This window comes from Blennius ocellaris (genome assembly GCF_963422515.1).
Source record: "Blennius ocellaris genome assembly, chromosome: 22".
Classification (NCBI taxonomy): domain Eukaryota; kingdom Metazoa; phylum Chordata; class Actinopteri; order Blenniiformes; family Blenniidae; genus Blennius; species Blennius ocellaris.
Genome location: NC_137671.1, coordinates 16993226 through 17015329, shown reverse-complemented (window position 1 = coordinate 17015329; position 22104 = coordinate 16993226). Strand labels below are relative to the sequence as shown.

General features: G+C 46.7%; 1 protein-coding gene across 1 annotated transcript; it reads right to left on the bottom strand.

Annotated features, from left to right (window-relative positions):
- Nucleotides 1-10828: 10828 nt before the first annotated feature.
- On the bottom strand, nt 10829-18290 carry LOC308146333 (NXPE family member 3-like; the record flags this gene model as incomplete). Its single annotated transcript, XM_080518104.1, has 6 exons — nt 10829-11382; nt 11512-11715; nt 12258-12328; nt 14538-14833; nt 15267-15695; nt 18231-18290. 6 exons carry the CDS (start codon nt 18288-18290, stop codon nt 10829-10831), a joined length of 1614 nt encoding a protein of 537 aa, XP_080374230.1.
- Nucleotides 18291-22104: the final 3814 nt, after the last annotated feature.

Sequence of the window (22104 nt, the reverse complement as noted above, 5' to 3'; positions counted from 1 at the left end):
AATGTTTGGCCTGACAGCTTCAGTCTGTGTGGAGAAATAAAGAATCTCCACTCCACTCGCCGTCTGTCTGCTTCCACCACTTCCACACTATTTTATTAGGGACCTCGCCAACGGCTGGGCCTGGGGCTCCTTCGGAGGCCCCGCACTTACCTACCTGCTGGCAAAATTCTATATTGATTTTCGAATGTTTCTAATTATTATTAGGGACCTCGCCAACGGCTGGGCCCAAGGCCTGGCCAACGGCAGGTCCCTTTTGTAATTCGTCGTCGCCAACAGTGCGGGGCCTCCTCAACTTAGTCCTCGGTGCCCTGCCATGTCTTCATATCACCAGTCATGTCTTCATTTATGGTGTGTGTCTCTGCATTTGTGTGTGTTCATTTGCTTTTTAAATATCTATTTTACCTTTGCACTGTTTTTAAATCTTGTTAAGCACTTTGTATTACTTTGTTGTATAAAAAGTGCTATATAAATAATGTTGATTGAATGATTGATTGACCGGAGCTGAAGAGGAGGAAGACTGAAGACTTGGTTATAAAGACACAAAAAGCATCAAGCTGCACATCCACACTGAAAACACAAGATGTGACTCATAGACGTCAATTAGCTTCAGTGTCACACTTCAACAGAGGGAACCTTTAATTTGAAACAATAGTTGATGATCCGCTCTCCACTGCAGGATCACCTGCTGGTGTCACAGAGAAGAAGTCTACTTCTTCTGCTCTAATTTAATACTGCGGTGGAAGTGTGTTTGTGATGCACTGCTACCTGCAGGTTGGGAGCTACCAGCAGCTTCTCTCTGTGGAGGAGAACATCAGTCCTCACCTCCAGAGGAGCATAGAGAGTGAGCTACCAGCAGCTTCTCTCTGTGGAGGAGAACAGCAGTCCTCACCTCGTCCTCACCCAACTAGTGCTGCACAGCTCAGTGTAATCCACACTCTCTCTGTTCTGCCTTCTGTCTCTGTTTCCATTATTAATCCTACTAATTGATCAGCTGTGTCATTACAGGCTGTCACTGTGTCTCATGTTGAAGTCATATCTCATCTTTTACAAAGGACATTGAGTCTCTTTCTTCATCTATTCAAGCTTCTCTTCATTGGCTTCCTGTTCAATCTACAATAGAATTTAAAATCCTTCTTTAACCTCTAAAGCTCTTAACAACCAGGATCCATCGTATCTTAAAGAGCTCTTAGTCCCATATTACCCACAAGAACACTTGCTTCCTCCATTTCAGACACAAGTTGTCAATCAACTTCAACACAACTTTGGTTTAAGATGTGTTTCTTTGATATTTTGAGATTCAAGAACTAAGTCACCAATGAGCCTGAAATATATGTTTTGAGGTTTTCAGGAAAAGTGGAGCACCTGGAGAAAACCCAGGCACAGACAAGGAGAACATACAAACTCCAAGCTGGTCCTGACTTGAAGTGTGGAAATGATCCAAACCTGCAGCTTTATGACAATCACTGGAGTCCTTTAGCTTCTTGAACATATTGGCTCGTTGGTCTAGGAGTATGATTCTCGCTTAGGGTGCGAGAGGTCCCGGGTTCAATTCCCGGACGAGCCCTTTGGTCATCAATCATGAGTGATAACTTTAATTCACTTCCCACTGGATGGTCACTCGTTGCAGGCAAACAAAGGGTCATTCATGGACATAGTGGGTTTACCAGGTGTTGTTAGTGTCACATCTGCATAACGGCACCATCACAAGATGAGGCTGTTTATGTAAACACTGCCACAGCATCAACACACTGATTGTTTTTAATGTAAACTATATGATTGTGGACGTCGTGCCAAATGGCCCGGCTCAACACACGACTCCCGGATGCTGTCTGAGAACTGAGACGCTCTTTGAAGAACGGTACGGTCCAACTGGCTGCCACCTGTTAGGGGACAGTGGTTACCTGTGCAAACCTTGGCTTCTCACTCCATACCTTCGTCCAGAAGCAGGATCACAACTGAATTACAACAGGTAACGTAAATAATGAGAAATTAGAGCCTATAATGCATTGACATTAAGGAGCAGTTGGATTGTCTTTTTACTTTAAATTCATCTACAATTCGCTGCCATTTCTAGCGTTTATGTGCAACTGCTTTATTTTTGGTTTTGTTTGTGCACAGGGCCCATAAGAAAACACAAGCGTTGGTCAAGCGGGTGTTGGGGGCCACTCAACCTCATGGAAGGGGGAGGGGGGACCACGTTTTGAGAACAAAGAGATCACATTGTCAGAATGAAAAAAGTTCGCCATTGATCCCGGATCACCCCCCGGATCACCCCCCCTCCAAGGTGCAATACTAGAGCCCAACGGCAGGGGGAGCCTGAGAGCTCCCTCACCAGCTGGAAGGTCCAGGTCGGGCCCTCCGTCAGGATTGGTCCACATGACCCAGAGCCGGCTGGAAACCCGACACCAGCCAAAAGGTATAAAATACCCCCGCGGGGGTGATTTCTTTCTCTCCAATGTTGAAACCTGCGTAAAGACGGACGCATCCGTTTCGCACGGAGACGAAGTGCCACGTGTGCCCGCTGACCGGGCCCGGAGTTCCACACCCGGCCGGACGAGCCGACAACCACCGTGGAACTACGTCTACTTTTCCCTTTTTCCTTTTTTTCCTTCTTCACCGGAGTCCGAGTGTGCAGCTGCCAGCGCACCGTCCTCCCGCATGCAGACCTGAAGCCGCTTCTTCTCCCCCCTCCTCAAAAGAAGCGCTTGATCCTCCTCGGATCATCCTGTGGACTTTTCCCTGTCCACAGACCATTTTAGCTTGTTTACCTGGGACGCCAGAGAGAAAAACAAGCTCCAGCCGGGAAATCAACGCACTTTCCCGGCCGCCGGCAGCACGTTCACCCTCATCAAACTGAGTAAGGCTTAGAGTCTGGGCAGGCAATGAGAATAACGTGACTGTAATATTGCTGTATTTTTATTATTGTGTTGAAGTCAGGGACGCCGATCCCTGTTTCCAACCCATCTGTGTCTGCGCGTTGGATTTACATCCACGCGAACCTCCTCTCTCTCTCTCTCGCTCTCTCTCTCTCTCTCTCTCTCGCTCTCTCTCTCCGTCTGAGTCCTGTATATTCTCATATCTGGACTGGTGTGTACAGCTCCACAGTTACAATCGCGGGACTGTGCAGCTGCGCGCTGCTGCATGCGCTCTGTGACCGTGTGTAGTTCACTGTCCCTGGGAAAACTCGGTCACGAGCCCCCAGGCGCGCTCCAAGCAGGCTCACGAGCCGTGCACGAGCACAGTGACGTCACGCCGTCCAGACAGAGTGCGCCGAGCGCCTCTGGTGGCCGCGTTGGTGATTGCAATCTCTTGAAAGACCGCCACTCGGTGGACAAGTCGAGTCATTGCATTCTCTCTCCGTGCGCCGCCGCGCCCCTAGTGGTCGTTCCGGTTACTGCCTCGAACCAGATGCCTGCCGCCATCTAGTGTCCGTTCGAGGTCATTACACCCACACACACTGACCCTCCAACGCCTGCCGCCACCTGGTGGACGTTCGTGGTCATTACATCCCCACTCAGGCTTCCACACACTCACACACACACACACACACACACACACACACACACACACACACACACACACACACACACACACACACACACACACACACACACACACACCCTCCTTCTTTGTACATAGTGTTTGCTGTTTAATAGATTAGATCTTCGTGTTTGATTGTTTATTACTTAATTGTGTTGTTTTAATAAATGATTTATGAATTATTTTTGAATAAATACTTTTTGTTAAACGCATTTTAACTGAATTGATCGATTCTTGGTTATCATTGTGTATTTATTGTTGACAATTCACTGGTTTGTAACAGTCTGTGCTCGAATCTCACACCTTCATTGTTATTTAATATTGTTTTATTTACACAGAAATATTAACTTTACTTAAATAACCCTTTTGACAAACGAGACTGAAATTTGGTATTAGCTATTTCCAGCTTAGCTGGTGGTGCCCCGATTTAATTATTATTTGATAAATAACCAATTTATGCAAATTAATAATTTTTATTAATAAATTATTTTTGATAATTTATTAACTTTTGAGTAATTACTCAATTACTCTAGGAGTTGCTGATGAGTAACTAACCGTTTACTTCATTAGTAATTCCAATTTTTCCTAAATTACTTTCAGTAATCTATTACTTTCAGTAATCCATTACTTACAGTAATTATTTATGCTAATTACCAACCATAAATCCCAACAAGAGTATAGAGCTGGTCCAGTGTTCCACGACCAGGACGAAAACCGCATTGTTCCTCTTGGATCCGAGGTTCGACTAACGGCCGGACCCTCCTCTCCAGTACCCTGGAGTAGACTTTCCCGGGGAGGCTGAGGAGTGTGATCCCTCTGTAGTTGGAACACACCCCTCGGTCCCCCTTCTTGCCAGTCCAGAGGTACTGTCCCCACCCGCCACGCGATGTTGCAGAGACGAGTCAGCCACGACAGTCCCTGCACATCCAGAGACTTAAGGAACTCTGGGCGAATCTCATCCACTCCCGGTGCCTTGCCACCGAGGAGCTTCACAACAACCTCGGTGACTTCAGCTTGGGAGATGGACGAGTCCACCTCTGAGAACCCAGTCTCTGCTTCCTCAATGGAAGACGTGGTGGTGGGATTGAGGAGGTCCTCGAAGTATTCCTTCCACCGCCCAACAATGTCCCCAGTTGAGGTCAACAGCTCCCCACTTCCACTGTAAACAGTGTTGGTGGAGAACTGCTTCCCCCGCCTAAGGCACTGGACGGTTTGCCAGAATTTCCTCGAGGCCGACCGAAAGTCCTCCTCCATGGCCTCTCCGAACTCCTCCCAGACCCGAGTTTTTGCCTCCACCACAGCCCGGGCTGCGGCTCGCTTGGCCTGCCGGTACCTGTTGATTGCCTCGGGAGTCCAATGAGCTAACAGTGCCCGGTAGGACTCCTGCTTCAGCTTGACGGCATCCCTTACTTCCGGTTTCCACCACCGGGTTCGGGGATTGCCGCCACGACAGGCGCCAGAGACCCTGCGGCCACAGCTCCAAGCAGCAGCTTCGACAATGGAAGTGGAGAACATGGTCCACTCGGACTCAATGTCTCCAGCCTCCCTCGGGATCTGTGAGAAGCTCTCCAGGAGGTGGGAGTGGAAAACTGCGCGGACGGAGGGCTCGGCCAGATGTTCCCAGCAGACCCTCATAACACGTTTGGGCCTGTCGAGTCTATCCGGCCTCCTCCCGGTCCAGCGCATCCAACTCACCACCAGGTGGTGATCAGTTGACAGCTCTGCCCCTCTCTTTACCCAAATGTCAAAGACACACGGCCAGAGATCAGATACGACATGACCACAAAGTCTATCATTGACCTCCGGCCTAGGGTGTCCTTGTGCCACGTGCACTTATGGACACCCCTGTGCTCTAACATGGTGTTCGTTATGGACAAACTGTGACTGCCACAGAAGTCCAATAACAGAACACCGCTCGGGTTCAGATCGGGGAGGCCGTTCCTCCCAATCACCCCCTTCCAGGTCTCACTGTCATTGGCCACGTGGGTGTTGAAGTCCCCCAGGAGAACAATGGAGTCCCCAGTTGGAGCACTATCCAGCACCCCTCCCAGGGACTCCAAGAAGGTTGGGTACTCTGAGCTGCTGTTCGGTGCATAGGCCGAGACAACAATCAGAGACCTGTCCCCTACTTGAAGACGTAGGGACGCAACCCTCTCGTTCACCGGGGTGAACTCCAACACATGGCAGCTGAGCTGCGGGGCAATAAGCAAGCCCACTCCAGCCCGCCGCCTTACACCGCGGGCAACTCCAGAGAAGTGGAGTAACCAGCCCCTGTCGAGGAGCTGGGTTCCAGAGTCCAAGCTGTGAGTGGAGGTGAGCCCGACTATATCTAGACGGTATCTCTCAGCCTCCCTCACAAGCTCGGGCTCCTTCCCCCCCAGCGAGGTCACGTTCCATGTCCCAAAAGCCAGAGTCCGTGTCCGGGGATTGGGTCGTCGAGGCCCCTGCCGTCGACTGCCCCCCAACCCACAATGCACCCGACCCCTACGGCAGCCTCTGTAGGTGGTGGGTCCACAGGAGGATGAGGAGGAGGGGCCCGCGTCGTCCCTTCGGGCTGAGCCCGGCCGGGTCCCGCGGGCAAGAACCCGGCTACCAGGCGCTCGCGTGCGAGCCTCCACCCCGGGCCTGGCTCCAGGGTGTGGCCCCGGCTGCGCCAAACCGGGCGACGTTACTTCTCTCCTCTGATGTGTGTTCATAGGGGTGTGTTGAACTGCTTTTGGTCTGACCCGTCACTTCGGACCTGTTTGCCTTGGGAGACCCTACTGGGGGGGCAAGCCCCCCGACCACATAGCTCCGAGGGTCATTCGGGTGCTCAAACTCCCCCACCACGACAAGGTAGCAGTTCAAGGGGGAGAAAATTATATTTATTTACAATGAAAACAAATAAACACAGATCCTAACTACCTATATACAGCTTGGTGTGTGTAGGTGTGTGTGTGTGTGTGTGTGTGTGTGTGTGTGTGTGTGTGTGTGTGTGTGTGTGTGTGTGTGTGTGTGTGTGTGTGTGTGTGTGTGTGTGTGTGTGTGTGTGTGTGTGTGTGTGTGTGTGTGTGTGTGTGTGTGTGTCTAGAGGGAGAAAGAAAGAGAGAGAGAGAGGTGGAGGGAGTGTGTGTGTGAGACGTGTGATGGAACTACAAAACAAGATGGCGGATCACAAGAAACTACATTCAAATGGAGGTTATAAGAGTACAGGAAGTCTGTCCTGGGTCTCCACCATGTGCTGGAGAACAATGGAACATGGAAGCTAGTCTTTAGCGTCGTCTTCCTGTGTGTCTCTGCTAAGGGACCATTTCTAGAATGACTTGATGTGAATGAGACTTGTTTTGTAAAACATCAGGAGTCGTCAGATGGTGTTCGGTTACTGTATGATGTCTTTGATGTGATATGTGTAGGATTGTGAGTTAACTAGTTAGTAAAGCAGATTAGCATGCAGACCCTGTGTCTGTGGCAGAGCTAACGTTGGTTTACAGGTTGATAACTGCTCCTAATATCATTATCTATAGAACTCAATCACTGTAACAGAATCAACACATCTTCATAAAAGTTAAACAGTTCTATCATAGCATCAGGTTTAACTAAGCTCAGGTAAAGCCCAGTTGTTGTTACCACTTCCTTTAACTAGTTCAGTTGTTGTCCTGCTGGAGGGAAGCTGGTATCTTCTCCTGTAGTTAGCACCTCCTGCTAACTGTGGTTGCTGGTTCTGCAGGCTGAGGAGAAGAAGATGGAGTTGATGTTTCAGGAGTCCTTCTTTGCAGCTCCTGGTTGTTCCTTTTGTCCAGACTGAGGAGCTGGTCGCTCAGGTCTGTGATGGTTTTCCTGCTGGTTGAGGAAAACACAAAGAAGTTCTGTGAGGCGTCGTTTCCCTGGTCCGTCCTGGAGGAACTGGTTGGTTTTCCTGGTTGATGGGAGATCAGACTCTGGGTGCTGGTCTCTGGATCAGGGGAAGGTCTGACCCTCGTGGTCGGGTCCGCAAAGGAGTTGAGGAGTGAAGGCCCCTGGTTGCAGGCCTCTGGTGTTAGCTGTATGCTAACGCTGGGTGAGCTGAGCTGCTGGGTGGCAGCTCTTCCCACAGTGTTCACAGGAGAAAGTCACTGCAAGACTCACCCCAAGACTGCTTTTTGCAGGCTTTTGTTGCAAATGTGTGGATTCAAAGGTATCAAATTCTGAAAGCTTCAACCATTCAGTGACTGGCTGAGTGCATGGGGGAATCCCGTGGGTCTGCAGTGACAAAATGTACCCCCCCCCCCCCCCACCCCCATCTGGGTGTGATGGTCACTCACATTCCTGGGTCCAAATTCATATGTCATGACTGCGTATCAAGACAAATGAAAATTGTCTTTCCCTAGAAATGAACAAACTTTCTATGGTCTTGTGAGATCCCAACACTTGTATGATGTTTCCGTCCAAACTAGAATGATTCCTTGTACAACGATAGTTTACTTTTGTGTTTCTGGACGTTTCTGGACTGTGGCCCAAAAAAAATATTTTCGAATGAGAGAGAATTACTTGACTCTTTTTGTTTTAAACTTTATTTAAATGGGACATTTTTGGAATGACCAATACTCCCAAGTTTGACTAAAATATGTTATTTCTCCACAGTTAATGCAGAAAAAAAAGAAAAAGAAGAAGTTATGGAGACGAACACGCCGAGCGTCTTACCTTTGGAGAAGTTCTTTTAGAAAGGACACATTCAGACGTGAAGCTGGTCAGACTGGAGACTTCCAGGCAGCGATCATGAATGTAATGAAGTCGAGGGACGAACTAGTTTGGCTTGAACACAGAAGTGAAATAAGAACATTCACCTAATCATTACGGGTCCAATAATATGATGGATCTGAGTCACGAGGGCGACAATGAAAAGAAAAAAAGGAAGAGCTTGACTGTCATGGTAGCAGTTTATAGAGTGGGTGTGTTTGTGACCAACATGTTGTTGTGCTCCAGGGAAATGGCAAAGTCACAGTCAAAGTTAACTCCTCAAACAAGAGGACATGTTTTTCTGAAAGACTGAGCAAATAATCATGTTTCAAGTCTGGATTTAATAGAAGAGTGTGTCTCAGCAAGGGAAATACATGTTCAAGTTCATTTGAATCTTATTTCCAGACAGGAATCCTTTAATTCTTGCAATAATTCCCAGATGGTCGTAAGCAGATTTAGTTATTGTCCTAATGTGGTGGTTGAATTTCAGTTCCAGGATTCCACGAAGCCTTTCAGCCTGATTTATTGTCCTGAGGGACATGGAGTCCAGACGACCATTGACCTTTAACCTTTCCTCTTTCAGACCAGAAATAAAACAAAGAAAAAGAAATTATGATTTAGATTTTTCTGGGTTGAATATAAAAAGTTATTACACGTCCCTTCGTTAAATTTCATCCAGACATCTACTCTGCAGGTATGAGGGGCTGTGGTCGTTCACTGACACTGAGCTGTGTGTCGTCTGTGTGTCGTCTGTGTGTCGTCTGTATATGTACGATAGGAGACGTTGGCCTGTACATTTGTTTCACAATATACACAGGGTATATTTGCACACACTCAGTGCCTATAGAATGAAACTCAGTCTTTTACTCATATTAAGGCGCACAAACAAATATAAATAACACTTTTTAACCAGTTAATTTTTTGTAGAGTAAAGGTTTTATATATTCAACAGATGTCTTGCATTTAAGGAGCAAGAGGAGGAGAATCCACCAGCAAATCTTTAAAGAAGCACAGACAGGATGAAATTATAATAAGAATTTTCCACACTTTTACAATCTCAAGATATTTTAGAGATAAAAGTTATTTTGAAAAAAAAAAAACGTAAACATGAGATAAAATGTTTGTTCAGGTAAAATATAGTCAAACCTTCATGATATTCGGTTTTCTAATCAAATCATTTGACATACAATCATATAGAATAAAAAGTATTGTGCAGTAGCACCCTGCAGACAGCAGGTGGCAGTAGAAGGCTGAGAATGTCTGTTACCAGTTTACATGGACAATCTGTAAATTGTAAACTGCTGCAACAGCGGATGTTTATATATAACACAATTCAATAACTCCTGCTGATAAGACTTCATCTGATATTCTGACATTTATACAATTATAGCATGTTCCAAGTCTATAGTTTCAAGTGTTCCCCAAGTCCGTAGTTTCCAGTGTTCCCCAAGTCCGTAGTTTCCACTGTTCCCCCAAGTTGGTAGTTTCCAGTGTTCCCCCAAGTTGGTAGTTTCCAGAGTTCCCCCAATTTGGTAGTTTCCAGTGTTCCCGGAGTCGGTAGTTTCCAGTGTTCCCCAAGGCCGTAGTTTCCATTGTTCCCCGAGTCGGTATTTTCTAGTGTTCCCCGAGTCGGTAGTTTCCAGTGTTCCACTAAGTCAGTTGTTTCCAGTGTTCCCCGAGTCGGTAGTTTCCAGTGTTCCCCCAAGTCCGTAGTTTCCAGTGTTCCCCGAGTCCGTAGTTTCCAGTGTTCCCCAAGTCCGTAGTTTCCAGTGTTCCCCCAAGTCAGTCATTTCCAGTGCTCCCCCAAGGCCGTAGTTTCCAGTATTCCCAGAGTTGGTAGTTTCCAGTGTTCCCAAAGTCGGTCGTTTCCAGTGTTCCCCAAGTCCGTAGTTTCCAGTGTTCCCCAAGTCCGTAGTTTCCAGTGTTCCCCAAGTCCGTAGTTTCCAGTGTTCCCCCAAGTCCGTAGTTTCCAGTGTTCCCCAAAATCCGTAGTTTCCAGTGCTCCCCCAAGTTGGTAGTTTCCAATGTTCCACGAGTCGGTAGTTTCCAGTGTTCCCCGAGAAATACGATTTCCTTATATGGTTATTATGCAGAATCAACTGTGGTTTTTAACCGAAACGTGTGACAGGAAATGTACTGAGATGGAGACGAGGCATATACCCCAGACACACCATCCTTTAATCCCCCTTCTGACCTCTGACACCAGAGGTCAACACACTAGACTTTTGTGTCCATTTCCATGTCTACATTGTATGTCTTACAGAGACGTCAGGAGGGTCGGTGGTCAGTTAAGTGTGGTGGAATAATCCAGCCTGAAAACCCGTCCCCACGGTACGTGTCTCACGTGAATAAGATGTGGACAGGAATGTCCAGTGTAAGCGGGAAGCTTGCGGAGGTGGTTTGGCACACCACTTGTTGGAGAGGAGCGCTTTCACCTCGCTCTCATCTTGATCCGATGGATGGGTTGCTGATGAGGTGGAGGGGTGGTCTTGCACCTTTTCCCTCAGGGTCGGATGTCATCCTCTTCGACGGCGCAAGGTGAACCGCCGTAGGTGGTAGGTGTCCTGGAGCGTCCCGTGGATTCCTCGCTGCTCTACGACAGTAAATCTGGACATGTATATGATAGAATCACATTGATCATGTTTTTAATGATGGGGGGTTCTGGGTGGAGTTTGTGAGGCAGGTGGTGGGCGACTATCATCTCCCAGGCGTCCACCAGTCGAACGTCCAGACCTCTGAACACGGCTCTGAGCGCCTTGTCATGCTGCATCGAGTACCAGTCGCTGTTGGTCAACGCCACGTAGAGCGACAGAGCTTTGACGTTAGCGGTCCGGATGACGACCAGAGTTTCTGGAGCTCTGGCCAGCAGCCGTACGACCGCCCCGCGGATGCTCATCAACCGTCGGATGTAGACCTCCAGGGGGAAAGTGCTGAAGTGCGCCCATATGCCAAAAACGATGACGGTGTCCCTGCCTCCAGCAAAACCGTCCAGCTCGTTGGCGATGTAACGCACCTGACTGGTCAGGGAGCCAACAAAGCAGAGAGGAGGGCCGTGGCAGTGGAAGGTCACCATGATGTTGTTGGTGTGATCCAGGGCCATGAAGGGTCCGGGCTGTTTCTTGGTGTGTAGGTCAAACTTATTGACATCTGAGATCAAAATAACTGGTTAAACACGAGTTGAAATGGCAACACAAAGGCTACTGTTTTACAACAACGTTCTCCATGCCTCCGTTTCCACCGAGTCATTGAACTGGCATTTCATGTCGTGTTACTCACTTGGTAATACCTCAATCAGGTATTCAAACCACTGCCGGATGGTGGAGTCTCCATACAAGTGGACCTGCTTGCCTTTAAGACACTGAGTCATCTGCTCGGGGCTGAAGTCCTGAACCGCGGTTCCACTGAGTGATCGCCAGGCGCCTCGGTAGTAAAAACCAGAAGGTGTCCACCTCCCGCTGCTCAATGTCGAATTGGGTTCATCTGAAAAAACAGCCGAATGGAAAAACAGATTCCATCTGAATTAATCAATCTGTCCAAGGTGAACTCTGACCTTTCCCCTCATTGGGACCTCATTGGGACCTCATTGGGGCCTCATTGAGACGTCATTGGGACCTCATTGGGACCTCATTGGGACGTCATTGGGACCTCATTGGGACGTCATTGGGACGTCATCAGGACGTCATTGGGACCTCAGGACCACTGGTGGCCCGGAGCTTTGAGGTTTTCAGTTTTCAGCTGTGGCTGGAACCACTGTGGGTCCCTGAGCAAGACCCCTGACTGATATAGTGGTGAGTATATCCCAAGAAAGTCTCTGACTCTCCTAACAAGAGGCAACTAGCCTGGATGAAGGTTCTTAAGGTTGTTTCTCCTCTTTGGGGCCTCTGGAAAACCTTTCAAAAATAGACTCCACTTTTCTTTGAGTCAAGAAATGAGAATCTTCACAGACACCTTCAGAACAACATTGTAAATGTTTCACATGTCCCAATACTTCATATTGTACTTGATCAAAACCTGGATTTTACCTTTTATGTTCGACGTCACAAAGACATCAGATGGTCCGGAAGAACGAATGTGGACTTTCATGTTGACCTTTCTGAAGGAAAACACACATAAGTGTTATAAACTTACAGACTTAAAGATCCACATTTGAAAGGTATGACAAGGAGAGAAACATAGGTATGTCCCTTTAGAAGCTGAAGTCTACGGAAAGAGAAGCAACAAGGGATTTCCTCAAAATGATGTGATAAAAAAAAAAAAAAAATTACTTAAGTGAAGGGTTGAGAAGACTTACTGAATCTGTGATTCATGTCATTATTGCTAAATCACACCAAAGTGTTCCAATCCAATACTGCCAGATACTTTGTGCACATAAGTAGAGTATCTTGACTTTTACCATTGGGTTATAAGAATTTTTCAGTCACCAGTTGTTCACATAATGACCTAATAAGTTTATGGTTTGTGGGGTTTGTGTACCACCGTCATAGAGCAAAGAATCAACACTCTCTTTACAGGTGCATCTCAAACAATTTCAATATCATGAAAAGGTTCAATATTTATTGTCACTCATTTCAGAAAGTCAAACCCATATATGATAGAGGCTCATGACACACAGAATGAAGTATTCCAAGCCTTTATCTCTTGGAATGTTGATGATTATGGCATTTAGATAGTGAAAACCCAAAATTCAGTGTCTCTTCTGAAACGTATGTTGATTTCTATGCACTCAATACTTGGTTGCACCTCCTTTTGCATGAATGACTGAATCTTAGCGGCATGGTCCGGACGCCATCAACCTGTGGCACTGCTCGGGTGTAATGGAAGTCCAGGTTGCTTTGATAGCAGCCTTCAGGTCATCTGCATTGTTGGGTCTTGTGTCTTCCTCTTGACATTATCCCAGAGATTCTCTCCGGGGTTCAGGTCAGGCCAGTTTGCTGGCCAATCAGGCAAAGTAACGCCACGGCCTTTGGACCAGCTTCTGGTACCTTTGCCAGTGTGGGCAGGTGCCAAGTCCTGCTGGAACACGAAATCAGCATCTCCATAAAGCTCGTCAGCAGAAGGCAGCATGAAGTGCTTTAAAGTTTCCTGTGTTGTGATCTCACAAGACCACAGAAAGTTTGTTCATTTCTAAGGAAAGACAATTTTCCTATGTCATGATACAGTCATGACATATGAATTTTGACCCAGGAATGTGATTGACCATCACACCTAGTGGGGGGGACCTTTTGCCACAGCAGACCCTCCCCCACTTTCTGCTCACAAGACGCTTCCCCCATGCACTCAGCCAGTCACTGATTGGTTGAAGCTCTCAGGATTCGACACCTTCGAATCCACAAACCTTTAACAAAAGCCTGCAAAACCAGTCTTGCAAGTGAGTCTTGCAGTGACTTTCTCCTGTGAACACTGTGGGAAGAGCTGCCACCCAGCAGCTCAGCTCACCCAGCGTTAGCATACAGCTAACACCAGAGGCCTGCAACCAGGGGCCTTCACTCCTCAACTCTGCTGACCCGACCACGAGGGTCAGACCTTCCCCTGATCCAGAGACCAGCACCCAGAGTCTGATAGATAGATAGATAGATAGAGATAGATAGATAGATAGATAGATAGATAGATAGATAGATAGATAGATAGATAGATAGATAGATAGATAGATAGATAGATAGATAGATAGATAGATAGATAGATAGATAGATAGATAGATAGATAGATAGATAGATAGATAGATACTTTAATGATCTCCAAGAGAAATTCACAATCTCCCATCAACCAGGAAAACCAACCAGTTCCTCCAGGACGGACCAGGGAGACGACGCCTCACAGAACTTCTTTGTGTTTTCCTCAACCAGCAGGAAAACCATCACAGACCTGAGCGACCAGCTCCTCAGTCTGAACAAAGGAACAACCAGGAGCTGCAAAGAAGGACTCCTGAAACATCAACTTCATCTTCTTCTCCTCAGCCTGCAGAACCAGCAACCACAGTTAGCAGGAGGTGCTAACTACAGGAGAAGACACCAGCTTCCCTCCAGCAGGACAACAACTGAACTAGTTAAAGGAAGTGGTAACAACAACTGGGCTTTACCTGAGATTAGTTAAACCTGATGCTATGATAGAACTGTTTAACTTTATGAAGATGTGTTGATTCTGTTACAGTGATTGAGTTCTATAGATAATGATCTTAGGTGTTCATTAGCTGATTAGGGTGTGACATCATCACTTTCCAAAACTGAACTTTTCCACAATCTTGCAACTTTTTGAGACACTGAATTTTGGGTGTTTACTATGTGTATTATATCGATAATCCTCACCTCACAAAGAGCTTCTCTTCATCAAGCCTGAGGTTTTGTGTGAATTCTCCTTTGGAACAATCGATCCTGGACTCGCAGCTGAGATTCTTCGGCTTGTGGCAGAACCATGGTTCTCCGGTGCGGACGTCCGTGAAGTTGCACAGCGGTGTCCGGCTCGGTCGCAGGCAGATGTTGCAGTTGGTGGACTCGGATTCTGAGCCGGAGCGGAAGAGGCTCTTGAAGTTTATCCGATCGGGTTGTTGGACGGTCAACCTGCGCAGAACTTCAACTGCCTCGCTGGAGTGAACCAGAGTCACCTGGCAGGACGGGAGAAGACATTCAAAGTTTTCACCATGAGGTCCTCTGTACAACAGCAAGAAATATTGAAAAATGTATCGAGCACCTGCCATGTCTTTATCAATATCAGCAGCTCTTCCAATGTGTAGTTGTCTAACAATCTATCTGCTTTGTCTGAATATGACTTTATATGTAACGCTTTAAGGATCCATTCATTTGCAAGGACCTCTCCAGCTTCTTCTTCTTCTTCACATAGTGGTAGCAAGTGCTCACAACCAGAGTTAGCACTAGCATGCTATCTGCAAACCAAGGAACCACCAAACTGACTCCTTCAAAGACACTCAGGAAACGTGGTAACTGCTGGGCTTTACATGTGTTCAATGACCAGCCTTGCTACAAGTGAGGCCACGATGCTAAAAGAGAAAACAACATCGATGGTTACGTCAGAATTACCTGGACCTCTGCACGTCCTTCCCAGAGGAGGGTGAACACAGCAGAGTAGGAGCCATTGAGGTGATCCACCACTTGTCCTGCCACACCGGCCTCCAGAGCAGGAGTGTGAAGGCGAGCCAGTAAAACATCGCCACCATACTTCTTGGGGCGGCAGAGGTAGTCGTGTATTTGGACCATGACCTCAAGCTGATCCCCAATGTGCCACTTTCCTCCTCCTCTTCTTGGGAGAATGGTGAAACTGCCACAGGCGGGATTGTTGGTATTGATCAAGGAATAATCTGGTTGCAGGGATGGGTATCTTGGCCAAGCAATGGACTCAAGTATGGCTTTTTCCTCGAGAGCCTCTTCAGGAGAAATTGCTCGAAAGGTGCAGAAGCTGTGGTTGCTGGTGACGTGGCCTGGGATCTTGACGACGGGCTTGGACTTATTCTGCAAACGATAGAAAGTTGATAAGTGTGATAAGTGTGCATGAAGAACCGTAAAAGAAAAATGGGACCACCCCCGGCCCAGAGCCCTGAGACTGGATTGGGGGGGGGGGGGGGGGGGGGGGGGGGCATCACGATAAGTCTTCACAGATCTTTGGCCAGAATGTTTGGACTGGTGTCCACAGCCAAAGTGTGTGTAGACTGGTATCAGGGAGGTCAGCTGGCAGTTTGAACTTATGTTAGTGGAAGTGAGACCCATCTTGAACACCCTTTGTCCTGGAAGGAACTCTGTGAAGGACCTGGTATGTATTGCTTAATTAAATTGGTTTTATACTCAAACCATCTTGCCTGTGGTGTCTCAAACCCGTGTGACCTTATTTAAAGTGGAAAAAACTTAGCAAGGATTTCTTGGGGGGCAAATCACCAGGTGGCGTTGTCGGTCTGATATTCATTAACTGGAACAAAAAAGCTTTATCAAGCTAGCATGGGACGATAATAGCAAAGAAAAGATCTGGAACAACACAGAACGATGAATTGTCACTTGAAATTACTTGAAAACAGAGTTGAAACGTCATAATTTCTTCCCTCTGGAGTTGTTCTATTTTGAGACACAATTAAACATTATTGTTTATGTAAAAACTGTACGTGAGTTTAACTCTAAATGTTGGCGAGGCACCAGCTGTGCTTCACTCTGATTCTTGTGTATTATTTTTTCCATGAGGCGTTGGTTGGCATGTTGCTGAACCAGTTCCATCACTGTTCTATGGAGAGAGGCGTCGTCGCCTCACACAAACGTAAACGCCATTGAGGAATCTCTCTCCCTCCTCACCCTCCTTGTTTTTAATCATTGAAGAAAACTCACCTCTGTAATGGCCGTGCAGAAACCCATGAAGATCACAACACAAACGATCAAGAGCAGGAAGACTTGGACATATGTAGGGAGAGAAAAAGCGCCGAGGTTTGGACGAGGCCTGACCTCCATGATAGGTGGTCTCTGGGTACAGACCAGTACTCTGATTACTTCCACTGGTGCTGCGCTGAAAGACGCAAACAAAGAAAAAGGTCAATATTTGACTTATTTGGTCCAAACTAGAATGATTCCTTGTACAACGTGTTGGAATTCGTACCTGTGTTCCCCTGAATTCCTGCATGTTCGTTTGATCCGGGAGAGGCAGAAAGAGAGTGTTAATTTCTTCAATAATGCATTTAATAATCACACAAACAAGAGTTTACAAAAATGCATATCAGATTATACAATGCTACAAAATTCCATATATCAGAGATTACATCTATACGAGCTCGGACCATTCTTCTCTGCAGACCCAAGAATACAGACCAGGTTTACAATGAAGAAGGGCCCCGTTGCAACGCGGGGTTCATATTTATACATTTGCATACGACACCTCAACCTCACATTGGTCAGTTCCTCGTGATGTATGCGTTGCTATGGTGAAGTCGCTATTCCTTTGTCTCCAAAACTGCTTAAAACTGGTTTTACTCAAAGCTTGTCGTTCCGTGGGACCAAAGTGACCTCTGACCTCTTATCTGTTCCAATCTTACCTTGACCATGAATTGTGCAGAATGGAGCACTGAGGAGACATCGCCAACCAACTTGGGATGTCCCTGAACATTAATTTACAGCTTTGTTTTTCCCAACTTTAGCAGGGAGGAATCCCAGCTGTGTAGGAAGATAACAATACAATGTGTTCAGTTGTCTCACAGAAATCAAATGTTTAACTTGTATATTCCTTCAATTCCCCCTTTTGACCTCTGACCACAGAGGTCAATAATTAGCATCAATACGCATTACACTATACGACACTCTTCGTATAATAGAGCTCATATGTAAGCAAAAGCAACAATCATATACTCAAATAGCAACATACAAAACTTTAAAATGATGGTGACTTGGCACGTCACATGACAGAGATGAGCGCTCTTTCATCTCCTCTCTTGTTGTCGTCTACTTCTCTGTGTTCTTCTTACTTCGGTGTAAAGGGGTAGACTGCCCTGACAACCTGACTCTCACACAGGGATTATTCTGCCCTTTCACGTGTGGAGCGTCTCCTGGATCAGCCGATCCAGGGGCAACTTGCTTCAGATGGTCGGAGGTCTCCTGTAGAGTGCGATGTGGTTCTCCTGCTGGAGTACACTGCGACAGATGGTACCAGGGGTCTCCTTTGCCACTCAGCCGAACAGCGTGAGACGTCCTCTCGACGACCTTAAACGGACCCGTCCACCTGGGCTCGGACCACTTCCTCTTTATCACCTTGAGAAGTACCCAGGGGCTGGTGTTGGGGATCTCAGCCGAGTCCCCCTTGCTGCCGGTCCCGGCAACCTGTGCAGAGAACCGAGATTCCAGACATCTCAAAACTTTAAAATACTTCCTCTGTTGCAGGAACGGAGGAGGGTCTTCCGTGCCGGTTCCTGCTCCTGGACCTGGAAACTGTAGTCCTCTCTGCAGTTCAAACGGGGTGAAACCTGTCTGGGAATTGACAGAAGATCTGACAGCCATTAATGCAATGGGCAGTGCACTTACCCAGTCCATCTTGGTGTCGTGACATATCTTACCCAGCTTCGTCTTTAGGTTTCGGTTCATCCTTTCTACTTTTCCCTGTGATTGTGGGTGGTATACTGTTCCAAAAGCATGTTTTAATCCCATCATTTTCTCAACTGCTTGTAGGTCTTTGTTCTTGAAATGTGTACCGTTATCTGACCTGATGCGACGAGGGAACCCATGTGTAGGAATATAATGATTTACAAATGCTTTGATGACAGCTGTTGCATCCTCTTTTTTACATGGATAAGCTTCCACCCATCTGGTGTATGAATCCACTACCACTTAAGAGATATCTGTTTCCTTTACATCTATCTCCCATGTCTGTGAAATCAATGATCACTTCTTGTCCCGGTAGAGTTGGTAAACTAAATTTACCAGCTGATGTCTTAATTGATGGTTTAACATAAAAAAACTGACATACTTCACAATCCTGTATGTATGTCTGAACTGTTTCCTTCATGTACGGGTGCCACCAGTGTGACAATCGTGACATTACCTCTGTTTGACCCAGATGTGCTGGTCCATGTGCTTCAGCTATGAGATCTTTTAACAGACCTGCAGGTGGTATTGGTTGGTCCTCCAGTCCGGTCCACAGTCCATCATCCTGCCTCCATGCTCCATGCTCCAGCCAGCCCCGTCTCTCCTCCGGTGCTGCCGCCTCCTGTTGTGTTTTTACTGACTGGCGGGTAATGTGGTCATGTGGTTGATTAATCAGTTTGTGGTTGTCAGTACTTACAATCATCTGCAGGTGAGGTGAATATTCCCCTGCATCCTTTGCAGCCTGGTCTGCAGCGTTGTTTCCTCGTGAGATGTTTGTTTGAGTCTTGTCATGCCCTTTACATTTCAGTATTGCTACTGTGGAGGGTTTATGAATAGCTTGCAGTAGGTTTATTACATCATCATGGTGTTTTACCGGCTGACCTGTTGTGGTTTTAAATCCTACTCTGAGCCATGCTGGAAGATCAATATGAACAACACTATGTACATATGCGGAATCTGTATAGATGTTTACATTTTTTCCTTCTGCTAGTATCAATGCTCTGATCACTGCTACTAGTTCAGCTCTTTGGGCTGACTGCGGACCTTCTAATCTTCCTGCTTCTAGCACTTCATGTTGCTCAGTTGTTTCGCTTTCAATTACCACAGCATATGATGCTTTTAAACCATCAGTTTCATGTCTGTAGCAACAGCCATCAGTAAACAAAGTCATGTCTGTTTCCTGCAGTGGGGATGTATGTAAATCTGGTCTGAGTTTGTTGTCTTGTTCGGTTTTTTCTGTGCAACAATGGGGTTCTCCTTCTGTGAGCCCATCTGCCATATTCACTCCTTCATGTGTGTACATTATATGTGGAGCAAAAAGAGTCTTAGACATGTTGTTCTGTCTTTGTGACGACATTGTAAACGCATTGCTTGTGACAAATGCTGCTACACTGTGCGACGTAAGGACATGCAAGGTGTGATTTAGAACAATATGTGCAGTTTTCTTAAGGATTTTTGTAAGTCCTGCTGCATATCTGGCACATGGGGGTTGTTTGTCCTCTGTTGAATCTAAAATGACACTTGTGTACATTATTACACGACGTTCTCCCCCTTGTTTCTGAAAAAGCACAGAAGCAACTGAATGTGGTTGTTCAGAAACATCCAGATAAAATGGTTTGCTATAGTCAGGAATTGCCATGTCAGATGCCTGGGAGAGAGACTGTTTCAAGGTGACAAATGATTCCTCCGCTTCATGTGTCCAATCTAAGATTCCGTTAAGATTGCGCATTCCAACCTCTCGGACCATCGACCGAAGATGGTGTGTATGTTCAGCAAAGTCAGGAATAAATGAACGGCTGTAGTTTGCTAATCCTAAAAAAGATAGCATGTCTTTGACTGTATTCGGCTTTGAATGATGCAAGATGGATGTCTTGTGTGCTGATGCAATACCTGTGCCACGCGATGATACCAGACGGCCAAGAAACGACACTGTTGGACGACAACACTGCAACTTTTTTCTTGAAACCTTAAATCCCTTTTCATGGAGAAGTAAAAGAAGAGCCTGTGTTGCCACCAAACAAGTGGAGGCATCAGGAGCAGCAAGCAATAAATCATCAACATACTGCACCAGAAGAACTCCTGGAGGTAGTTCTAAATCTGACAGTTGCTGTCTGAGAACTTTATTGAAGATCCCAGGAGACAAGACAAAGCCTTGAGGAAGTCTGTCATAGGTGTATTTTTTACCTTGATACGTGAATGTGAACAGTGGTTTCACCTGATCTGCTAATGGCAGACAGAAAAAAGCATTAGCCAAATCTATACAAGAGAAATCTTTATGTTCAGGTGAGAGATGTGACAACGCAGTATGTGGATTCGGTACAGGTGTGGAGGCTGTAGATACAATATTATTTATGGCACGAAGATCATGTACCATGCGATAAGTACCTGCCTCCTTCTTTTTCACCGGTAGAATAGGTGTGTTCCATCCTGTGTCAACTGTTGGGATAACTACGCCAGCTTGGATAAGACCCTGCAGCGTGTCTGCAATCCCCGCCTGTCCCTCAGGACTGGTGTTGTACTGTGGTAGAAAGATGGGATTGGACACAGAGACAGAAAAAGATACCGGTTCCGCAGACTTGCAGAAACCAACATCAGTAGGGCCTGATGACCATAGAGAAGATGGAAAAGCATCCAGAATCTCCTTGGCGCTTTCATGGTCGTCTCTCTCTCTGCCGTGGTCCCTCTGAATGAGGTGATGACGGAGAGTAGAAGACACGACGTATGACATCTCAATACTGTACATTTCACATGAGGGCGAAAAACTCACCATGGGAAGCGTGGTCACCATCCAATCAGAGGCATTTTTGGCTTGACGCATCATAGGACCCAGATCTTTTGCCTGATGTGATGTACTAATTTGCATAGTTGTGTGTGGATATGCCTCACCTGAGTGTCTGTACCACTCTACCTGTTCTTCAGTGAGGTCTACTCCTAAAGCTACTCCTTGCTTTCCTACATACAGTGTTTTTACAGTTAATGGCCACACATGTTCATTTATTACTTGTTCAAAATGTTCTTCATATGTTAAATCTGAATCTCTGTCATAAAACAATGTGCAATGGTATGGATCTAAGGGACCTGTATAAGGATTCAAAGATCTAATCCAGGGCAGCCATTCACAATAGTTCTGCATCATTGTTTCAAAACCAGAGTCACCGGGGTCCAGTTCTGCCCAGTAGAGGTCAGCGGTCTGTGGCAAGTTCCCCTCATACAGTTCAGGTTGATCGATGGAAGTCATGACGCCGTTGAAAGGTGTTGGATCAGGACCAACAGAACATCGATGTTCAGTGCCATCTGGAAACATCAATGAAAGGCCGTCTGCTGAGCATTTGATCATTACTGCCAGTTTCAACAAGAGATCTCTCCCCAGGAGATTCACGGGACAGTTTTGTGAAAAAATGAAGTTGTGTCTGTGTGTTTGTGATGACACAGCAACATCAGTCAGTTCAGTTAGTGGCAGTCTTTGTGGGATCCCCGAGAAACCAACTAATGGTACAGAGTCTTTGGTCAGCCTGGTGCCCGCTGGTAATTCTCTGATTGATGAAAATCGAGCACCGGTGTCCACCATGAAGCTCATTGGCTGTCCGTTTACCATAACCATGAGACAAGGGTCTGCCAGCGCCCCCTTTCCGGCTTCCCGTGGGCCCTTTCAGAAATGAGGTTGTTGATTCCACCCGAGGACTGGAGCAGCTTCTGGGTTTGGAGCGGCGTGGAGCTGAGTGGGTGGAGTTGGCTGTGTCGGCTGCGGCTCACACCCTGTGCCAGGCCATGGTGGTTGAGGGACGTATGGAGGATATCCCATCTGTGCTCCGTT